Source organism: Pundamilia nyererei, unplaced genomic scaffold (assembly GCF_000239375.1).
Source record: "Pundamilia nyererei isolate P.nyererei 1_Seehausen unplaced genomic scaffold, PunNye1.0 scaffold00032, whole genome shotgun sequence".
Taxonomy (NCBI): domain Eukaryota; kingdom Metazoa; phylum Chordata; class Actinopteri; order Cichliformes; family Cichlidae; genus Pundamilia; species Pundamilia nyererei.
Window position 1 is genome coordinate 3,939,379 of NW_005187433.1, and position 10,597 is coordinate 3,949,975.

Consider the following 10,597-nt stretch of genomic DNA (forward strand, 5'->3'; position numbering starts at 1 on the left):
CACACACACACACACACACACACACACACACACACACACACACACACACACAGGCATACAAGCCATTTTTCTGGAAGATGCCTCGCAATTTCACACTGCATGCATCGAAATGAAGGATTCTGGTAGAAGATGATGTGATAAAACTGACTTTTTCCTGTTCACCCTTTACTCTATCTCCCCCAGCACGGCTTTTAATACTACAAATGTGTGGTGGTTTCCTTGTTAATTTATTTCTGTGTCTGTTTCGAAGCCACTTTGTCTTTTAATGTAAGTTTGCATACCCCGCTAGGTGTTTGTCCTACCTAAATGTCAAACTCCAAGTTAAGATTTCTTCCTCAACCTTTGTTATTTTCCTAAAATTCTGCAGCTGTTTCCAAAGAATATGATACAATAGCTAAAAAGTGTACCATGCAGATACAAATAAATAAGCTGAAAACGTTCTAACAGTCGACAGCCTGAACAGATACCCAGGAAAAACTCCCTAACAAAACACAAGGTTTAACATTAAAAATATTAGTGTTGTTGAGTTTTGTTTTGTTTTTGGTTTTTTTTTATCCACATAAGCTGCACATGAAGATTTTTAAGACTATAGATATATTGAATAGAAATGAAAATGAAGTACTCAGTGATGTATTTTGCATGGTTTGATTGTATAGTGTTTGAAACATGGCAATGCTGCAATGAATTTTCTGCCTCCTGTATGTATGTATGCATCCTATTGCTGCAGGACAAATGTACAGTAAAAGTGACTTCCAAGCACTTGAATGAAATTTTGGAGACAGGCTGTTGTGATAGACGTGTAGGTGGTAATAATCTCTGTCTTGTATCGTCTTTCTTGCCTCTTAGCAGTCCCAAGTTAACCTCATGCTGCAAATTGTACATACAAAGAGTGATAGTGTTCACTTTTTATAGATATTTGTACATGCAGACTAACTACTGGAATTAAAACTTTTTACCACATGCAACATGGACGTTGTTTAGCCTTTTATTTCTGTGGATAACATTTGGTAATGTGCAGAAATTTGTGCCACCCCTCAGTAATTTGCTTCCATAGACCTGGACTTTATTGCATTCTTTCTGAAGACATTTCTGACCATTTTCAGAGGAATGATGAATAATTGAAGCATCAGTCTACACATAACAGAGAACTTAGGAAAACAAAACATTTTAAATAGTCTATTTAGAGACTTTATTATTAGACCCCTGCCCCTAAAACACTTTTTTTTTTACCATTTCTTTACTTAAATTTCCAGAAAATGATCAACAACAATGCAGTGTGACAGGCATAAAATAGCATTTTAGCCCCAATTAGGTGATTCCGAAAGAGTTTTTAGCACGTACTTGGCACATATGTGCATGGTGTGCAGTGTTTCCTTAAATAATTTGAAGAAATTGGACAAATGAAGGAATAGATGACATTCTCAATTAGTTTTGACAGTTTTCATTGAAAGAAAATGGCAGATGTAATGGGAGACTGCAAGCTGGGGAAAGCTTCGGTGAGGACTGCCAGCAGTTCCTGGGCCAGGAAGAGGCCCAGGTACTAATGAGGGCTGTGAGAACTTGTGTCAGGTCTTAAAAAAAAGCTATGTACAGCAGATGAACAGAATTTAAAAATCCTTAAAGAGGAAAAAATCCTGACACAGGATCTGAGAGGTGCCTCTGTCCCTTTATTGGATCCACTGTTCACCAGAGCCTCATCAGAAATGGTGTCAGTGGAAGAGTGTCTGTCAACAAGCTATTGTTAACCTTCCTGTCGTGTTCAGGAAGGGAGAAAACATGAAAAAAAGGCTAAGGTGTGAACAGCTGCACAAGAACCTGACTGAAAATCAGCAGTAACAGGTTTTTGTGGAGTGATGAATCCAAATTTAAAAATTGGTTTCATTCATCAATATTTACAGATGATATCAGGAGACGGTGAGTGTCTACATCCATCTGTGAAACGTGGAGACTCTATCATGGTTTGGGTCTGCGGGGCTGATCAGACTTTGATCCATGCACCATGTAATTCTATCTAGAAAGCATCTGATTAGGAATACTCTCATTTTTCAGCGCAACAGTGATCCCAAACACACCACTTGAGTTGTGAATGTCCTTCAGGAAGCCTGGAGAACTATTCCTGAAGTCTCTTTAAAGAAATTATAAGAACATTTCCCTAAAAGAGTTCAGGCTGTGTTGAACAATGAAGGTGTTCATACCAAATGTGTGTCCGAGGTGGTAATCTGCAGCACGGGGGCACCACAGGGCACGGTTCTCCCACCTTTCCTGTTCAGCCTTTACACTTCAGACTTCTGTTATAATTCGGACGACTGCCATCTAAAGAAGTTCTCAGATGATACAACCATCATTGGATGCATATCAGACGGGAATGATCAGGAATACAGGGGGGTCATCAGTGACTTTGTTGGCTGGTGTGAGACCAACGTACTCCTATTCAACGCCGGCAAGACAAAGGAGATGATCATAGACTTCAGGTACTTCTGTATAAGGAGGGCCAGAGTCGACTCCCCCTGCTGAGGAGACTGAGGTCCTTCGGAGTCTGCAGGACTCTGTTAAGGACATTCTATGACACTGTGGTAGCATCTGCCCTTTTCTATGCAGTGGCCTGCTGGGGGAGTGGATGCACAGACAGGGACAAGAGCAGGATTGACAAACTGGTGCGGAGGTCTAGCTCCGTGCTGGGATGTCCCCTGGAGTCTGTGGAGGTGGTTGGCGAGAGGAGGATGTTAGTAAAGCTGACATCCATCATGAACAACCCACTGCATGAGTATGTGAGTGGGCTGAGAAGTTTCTTTAGTCAGAGACTGAAACACCCTCGCTGCAGGAAGGAGCGCTTTCGCAGATCATTCATCCCAACAGCAGTTAGACTCTATAACTCCTCAATCACGATGTCATAAGTCACTGGACACTGTGAACATCCACGGTCACCACTTCATGCATAATGGACCTTCCATGTGTATGGACATGTGCAGGTATATATGTATGTATATGTATACATATGTATATTTAGTGTGTACATGTGTGTGTGTACATGTCTATACATAGGAATAGTAGTGGTACAATAGTTATGTCAAGCTATATAGTTTATGTCTTCCATATTTCCAACCATATCCATAATCACATACTGTGTATGCTACCATTGTATATAGTGTATTATCTTACTTTTTTCACTGATTGTACTTATTTGTATTTTTGTATTTTCTTCTGATATCTGTACCTGAGCTGAGGTGACGCAAAAATGTCTCCGTTGTGGGATCAATAAAGTCTTATCTTATCTTAAATATTACCTTTCAAACTTGTTCAACTAGAACGCAGGGATAGCTCAGTAGGTAGAGTGGTGGCCCCACGATCGGAAGGTCGGGGGTTCGATTCCCCTGAACAGCTACCCTGAGGTACCCCTGAGCAAGGTACCCTCCCTACACACTGCTCCCCGGGCGCCCAATGGCTGCCCACTGCTTCACTGAGTGAATGGGTTAAATGCAGAGAGGAATTTCCCAACGGGGATCAATAAAGTACACTTTCTTATTTTCCCGATTATCCTTGCATGTTTCAATTAATCAATCGACAGATTTCTAATTTTCAAGCAAAATAAATAAGGTGTGGCTCAAGACTTTTCTACAGTATTATGTATTTTCACAGGTAAAGCTTCTTTTGGGTGTTTTTAGTAAAGAAATTACAGGAAATTTAGGACATAGATGCAACAGTGGCCCCTTGTCAGAATCATAGTAGGCGTACTAAGTTAAAGCTTCATAGTTATATGTTCTACCAAAGCCAGTGCATTATTTTGCAGTTTTCAAGAAAGTTATCCAGATGTTGATCAAATATGGGTCTTCTTCTTTTGTCCATTTCTTAAGACTAAGGATTTGTTTTTGAGTTTGACTGGAGCAAGTCAACAAAACATCAAATCATAGAAAATACAACAACACATTTTTTCTTCTGTGATGACTTAGTATAACAGAAATTGGCATTTTGACTGCGCTCTTAGATAAAATGTATATAAAAATGGACGTTGATCTATGTTACAACCTTCTGGGACACTCAAAGATTTTAAAAATGAAAATCTGTGCAATCAAACAATACTGAAAGCCAACTTTATTTTTCATCCTAAATATTCATGAAATGCCACAAGACATCTAAATATTCCCTGCTAATACAACAACTAACCCATAGTCGACATAAATATGGAGAAATAACAATAAAATAACAGACTGAATAGAGAAGGACTCAGTTTAAACAATCACAGATACATTCTCCTTTAACCTGGCAGTATGACGCATGTAGTTCTGCCACTCTGCCTCAGTCCTGAGTGATCCTGTCTGACCTTGTTTTACCTTGACTACGCCTATAAAGTGTGTATGTGTGTGAGTGAGTGAGTGTGTGGTAGGAGAGAAAGGTTTGTGGGTTTTGTGTATGTGGTTGAATTTCCGTGTGTGCTCGGGAGGGGATGTGTCAAGTCTTCTGCCTCCATTGAGATGTATGCAAATGCCAGTAAACCTCTTTGTGCTCGCTGGTGGACAGCGAGAAGAAGGCTGCCATCAGCCCTCGGATGAAACCTTGAGTGGGTGGAGGTGTGTGAACATGGGTGTTAACGGCAGGGCTGTTAGGGGGGAAATCAAAATGCCATCAAACTTGTTTGTGAGATGATAGTGATAGTGCTGCTCAACAGGAAGGGTGGATTTTAGGAATCCTACCAATTAAATCAGCAACAATCTGAAAGCAGTCCCTCAGATTGAATATAAGATTGTAGGTACACTCATTACATTTTTAAAGTTCTTTCTTACTTGCAGGAATTACACAAAGATCTTCCCAGAAGTGCATGTTTACTGTTAAGTGAGTCATTTTACACATCATGCATCTGCAAATAGAAAAGGAAGACATGACCAGAAAAAAAGCAAGTACATTTACTTTCACAAGTAAGGGTCATGAAACTCAAGTTGGAGGTGTTTCTTTCACAGATCTGATCAGTTGAGATGTGCAACACATTCACGTTGCCACCCTATCAGCAGGCTCTCTTTTATCTCTTACTTTCTCCCCTCCTCTGATTGTGCTGAAGGGCTCTGATGAGTCTTGAAGAGAACTAAAGGCAAGATCTGAGACATTTGGGAGGTGGGGGTGGGTGAGGTTCAGCTAAATCCTTGGATACTCTTCTCACACATCTCCTCCTCACTGTACTGAGCCATTCAACACTAAACCCTCCACCCCCTCTTGCCCCCAACACCACCAACACTCCTTTTCTTTGGGCACCCTGAGAGCTCTGCGCTCTCTTGTGCCTTTCTCTCTCTTTCTAGCCCAGCCTATCTCTCTTGCTGTGTTTGTCTTTTGCATAACAATTATTCCCCCAAGTCCATGTACCCAGAACAATGCCGGTATTTGATGTCCTTTACTCCACTGACTTCTCTCCAAAAGTGTGTTAAATGCTCACCTGCTGGTTATAATGTAGTGTGATGAGCTAATTTCAGAAGTTCCAAAAGAAGAAATTCTGTTTGTTTGCAAGAACGTCTTAAACTAGAGCACACGAACCACCAAGAATATAATGACATGAGTTTGAGGTGTTTTACTGTTTTTTCTTTTTTCTTTTTTTTTGGGGTGGGGGGTGGGGGGGTAAGGCCTCAAGCCACAAGGAGAAAAAATGTTACACATGGCGCTACACATGCAACCTATATTCCAGCAGAACTTGATTATACAGCCTGCAGACAGCTTGACCAGTTTTACACCTTTAGGTCATATTGCAGTTAATCCCTGCAGTGGGACTTGCAGACTAGGGGGAAACTTCCATCGAAACTTCAGGATAGTGTCTCAGATGATGGGGGTGTTGGGGGTGGGGATAGGAATCAAAGGGTTGAGGACTTTTTGTTTCAACGTGAAAAGGAGCTAATGGCCGACCATCGCATCTCGGGATCTGAAATCCCCGGGGTGCCCCCGGGGCCTCGTCGTACAATTGCACCCCCCACTCCCTTCCCGCAGTGCGTCTTCCTGCCGCAATCTGCGGCCAACTATTCGCGCTGGGGGATCGCATCTGTACTGGGCTTTTGAATAGCCATTGATAGGGGGTGAATGGGAGAAGTTCAATCGAGTGCTGTGGATTGTTTTATGGTTAAGCTTGTTTTTTTCCATTCCGAATGTTTTAATAAGCTCAATATAAAAAAAGTAGCCATAACCTTGGCAACTGTAGTCTTTTCCTTTATCCTTTTATCTCAGTATGTAAACTCTTATGCATAATCGCATTTTTATCTGGGTTTTTTTAAACAATCCTAAAAATTGACTGTCTTTTATTTCGGTAACACAATCCTCTAATTCAAATACAGATTTTTAACTGATAGTTCTGAATAAAGTTATATTCAGTTGTTTTAAGAAGAAGAAGACAAAAAACAAACAAACAAAAAAAAAATCCACAATTGAAAACATACACTTTGTAAAAAAAGGTGCCACGGACATGAATAATTTCTCACTACAACAAGATAGAACATGTCTTTATCTGCAATGGGTGGGGAAATTTTTATTTCGAGTAGCCATAAACCATTTTTCATTCCATTATGCAAGTGTTGCCTAATTTATGAGCAATTTATGTTTGTTAGAGTTTAAAAGTACCCGACCCCAATGTGTTTACGATTACATTCGGCCTGGTTCATTAGGTTAATTTGTTTCATCAGCTACTCGGGATGACATTGGTATTTGTTTAAATACATTGATTCAGGCCACACTGAAGCTTGTGTGTGAGAAATTTTAATGTCAAAGCCATGCCATTAACGAGGAATAATGTAAAGAAACGCTGCATTATAATTTATGTATGAAATGAGCGAGTTAGGATGTTAAATTGTTTTTTTCACAGGAGCAGTGACCTGGGGTTTTTGAGCAGTGTTTTTGTGGTCTTCCAAGTAGATCAGTTTATTCTAAGCATTAGCTTAACTTTAAAATATATGTACTTCACATACATAAAGTATCAATACCGTGCTAAAAATAACTTTTTTAAGTTCAGGTGAAAAAAACACGCCCACCTCTTTGGGAGGAGTCAAGGTCATTTACAAATGCACCTTCAGCTGTGCCCAATCAACTAGCCGACCAATGGGCGATGATTGGCTGTAAAACGATACTAACACTCGTGGCGCTGATAAGAAAAATCTGTGGAGCAGACACGCATTTGAGCCTGATGGTAGATAAGCGTTTGGGAGGACAAAGCTTTATGGACTAGGCCGTTAGGATATTGGTAGTTATGCTGCATTCAGACGTAGGCCTTCACGTTTGAACTGGTTTATTAATTTTTTTCTCCTTTGGATCCCGAAACGGATAAGACATTTTAAAATCAGTCACCTCTAGATCAACTTTTTCCCCACTTTCTGGAAGCGCGTTTGTTGCTCGGCCAGGTTTTCTCATCTTTTGGAAGATGTCTGAAAGTCCTGAGGGCCACAGCCGGCCTTATGACTTCAGCCGCGCCAGCGCTTGCGCGCAGCTTTTGGGTCAGGAGGGTTTTGGTAGTAGTGCCTCCTTCCAGGTACCCCATGGTGTCTTGCCAGACCCGAGCCGCATTTACAACAAAAGCTGTTACAGTGGTATCGCATCGACATCCGCTCAAGCCTTTTTCCCCTTCCCATCCGTCTCCACCGACTACAGGCCATCTGAGCTACAGGCTGGAGACTTTGGGCAACCCAAGCATTGGTATCCCTTTGCAGACTACACAGGCCAATTACCTGGCGTATCTGCAGCAATCCAGCCTATAAACCTTACCACCCCTGAAGCCGAGACGGCGGAGCAAATCAAACTACCTGAAATAAAGATGGAGAAGGTCGCCCGCGAGGACTACTCATCCGAGATGAAAATTCAGCAGTACCTGACTCCACAAGCCTCCAACGATATGGCCCACGGATTATTCTACGCTAGGACTGGGACCTGGAACCCGTCCTTTTGGTCCTTCTCGTCACCTGGCAGCGGTAGTCAAACTCCCTCCACGTCTTCGACATCTTCCCCATCGCTGTCCCCCTCACCCCCGAGCAACGGACTTCCGGGGAACGGGTATTTCAGCGTGAACACACCTCAGGTTGTCCCCGAGGCCCAGCAGCAGAGGCCGGCCACCTCCCGACGAAATGCCGCGTCCTCCAATCAAGGATGCAAGGAAGAGGTGAGTCCTCATCTCGTAGACCTTTTGCAAGAGCACTGCAAATGTGCGCTGCCTATCAGCCAAAGATTTTTCGCTTGAATTTTGGATTTTTTTTTAATTTTTTTTTTAAATTTTCTCCTTTTAGCAGGAAACTGTTTCCACTGAAGAGCTGGAGCAGTTTGCCAGGGAGCTCAAACACAAGCGCATTACTCTGGGTTTTACCCAGTCAGATGTTGGCCTTTCACTGGGAAGCCTTTATGGTAAATTTATTCTTATCTTATGTTGCATCTGACTTTAGTAGATTGGATTGGCAGGTTTGGTAAATGTTGGCAATTAAAAATGGTTATGAATATTATATGCTCATGAAGTGTCTTCTGCAGTTTGGGGAGCTGGCTGTGTGTCCGTCAAGTCTTATGTCTTTTATTTTCTGGAGCAGGAAAAATGTTCAGCCAAACTACCATTTGTCGTTTTGAGGCTCTGCAACTGAGCTTTAAGAACATGTGCAAGCTGAAGCCCCTTCTGCAGAAATGGCTGGATGAGGCGGAGAACTCTGAAAATCCTCAGGATGTAAGTTTCAAACAACCGGTTTAAGACCAGGTGATTGCCAAACTGGGGCTCCTTTTAATTTTAGACTAAGCCCAAACTGAAGCAGATATGTCAAATCCTCTAGTGATACAAATTTAGGTGCTTGAAGAGCACAATCAGTAACTCTCCATCCCTCTTACACGTTTCTGCTTCCACAGATGTACAAGATTGAGCGAGTTTTTGTTGACACCAGAAAAAGAAAGCGGAGGACCAGTCTGGAGGGGGCAGTGCGTGCTGCTCTAGAGTCCTACTTCATCAAGTGTCCCAAACCGAACACTCAAGCAATCAAGCACATTTCGGATGATCTGGGCCTGGAGAGAGATGTAAGCATATCTTATTTCTCTCACCACAAGTCTCTTGTGGTTCACATTTTGTTGACTAACACTTTATTTTGCTCTTGGCAGGTGGTACGTGTTTGGTTTTGCAACCGGAGACAGAAGGGGAAGCGCTTGGCTCTGCCGCTGGATGAGGAATTGGAAGGCCAGCTGTATGAGCAGAGTCCTTCCCCCATTCCCAGTCAGGCCTACCCAGGGCCCAGTTTCACTGGAGGCCCTCCTCCCACGCTCTACATGCCTCAACTTCCCAGGCCTGATGTCATGAAACAAGCCCTGAATCCTGGAGTGGTTGGGCACCCAACTAGATAAAGCCATAGTCCAACCAGAACCACAGATTGCCTTTCAAAAATGTGCCCAACTTGCCTCGTAAGCTCTACAAATGCAGCAATCAAACCATCTGATCATATCTGAGTTGTGTGAGGGTGAAATCAAAGTGGTTTCCGGTTTCAGCTATGGTGATTGTGAAATGTCTTATGTCACTGTTCTGTGACCATGAACTACTTTGACTTCATATAGCAAAAGGGGATGTGGAGTTGTGCATTTATTGCATGACTATGTATTGGCCAATGAGTCCAGTTTTTGAGTTTGTGCTGTGACTTTATGGACCAGATGTGGAATGAGGCTTGGTCTGTAAATGCTCAAGAGCTGGGGTGTATTAGTTGTGCATAATTCTGGGTAGGCTTTCTGTGGTGCCAACAAGGGAAAAGCAAGGGAGGGACACCTCCTTAAACAGTATTCATTTTTGACAGTTTGGCCAATACTTGTGCAATACTTGTGTCATGTCTGTAGAGAGCATCTGTAGTATTTGTCTAAACTAGCACTGCAACAGAGAGCGCTCTTATAAGATTGATTTGTCCCAATTTTTTTACAAGGCTTTTATTCCATTTTTATTTGTATACCAAACTTGCTTTTTTCCCCTCCCTTGTGGTTATTAGTATTAAGCAAAAGGGGAAAAAAAGCGCTTCAGTAGGTGTTAGTGTAATCCCTTTGACGTAATCTGGCAAATACTACAACCCTTTACTTGTTCTATTTGTACACGCTTTCTTTCTCAGATGAGCGACAGTAAATGTGACTTGTTGCCATCTGCTTTTAGAAACTCTTGTAGGATTCTTTTTCTCTTTATTTAGATTTTAATGTTGACTGACTACCCTGTCAACTTTCTCTTTTTTATTTCCTATGTTACTATTTACTCAGTGTTTTTAAAACTTTGAAAACAATGTTAAATGTCATTCCAACTTCAAAATACATCAAGAAGTCCCTAGGTGACAATAAAATTATTAGCAGGATCAGCTTAAAGTTGTCAAACAATATGTACTGCTATAATTTATTTCTGGCCCAGGATACCTCAGTGTTGATTACAAGCTGAAATTATCAACTTGGAGTTATTTACTGAGAGTGCAATCACAACTGTTAGGCATTAGCTGTTAGTTTTTAGCAAAACTAAATTGATTAATATATTGAAAATCTGGGATAGTGACATTTTTCACTTAAAAAAAAAAAAAAAAAAAAGTTTGTAATCATATGTATGCATAATTACAGAATTGCCTATTATCCCCCAATAAATGTTATCAAAAGACAGTGTTTGTAT

The 10,597-nt window shown here is 41.5% G+C and overlaps 1 protein-coding gene across 2 annotated transcripts; it reads left to right on the top strand.

Moving 5' to 3' along the window:
- The first annotated feature begins 7,057 nt into the window (after positions 1-7,057).
- On the top strand, positions 7,058-9,923 carry pou5f3 (POU domain, class 5, transcription factor 3). 2 transcript variants are annotated; one of them, XM_005729304.1, is made up of 5 exons: positions 7,058-8,110; positions 8,235-8,349; positions 8,523-8,656; positions 8,833-8,997; positions 9,079-9,923. In XM_005729304.1, the coding sequence occupies exons 1-5, from the start codon at positions 7,379-7,381 to the stop codon at positions 9,316-9,318; spliced, it is 1,386 nt and encodes a 461-aa protein (XP_005729361.1). In that variant the 5' UTR covers positions 7,058-7,378; the 3' UTR covers positions 9,319-9,923. The 2 variants fall into 2 exon arrangements, with proteins under 2 accessions (XP_005729361.1, XP_005729362.1); XM_005729305.1 differs by having other exon boundaries at positions 8,526-8,656.
- Positions 9,924-10,597: the final 674 nt, after the last annotated feature.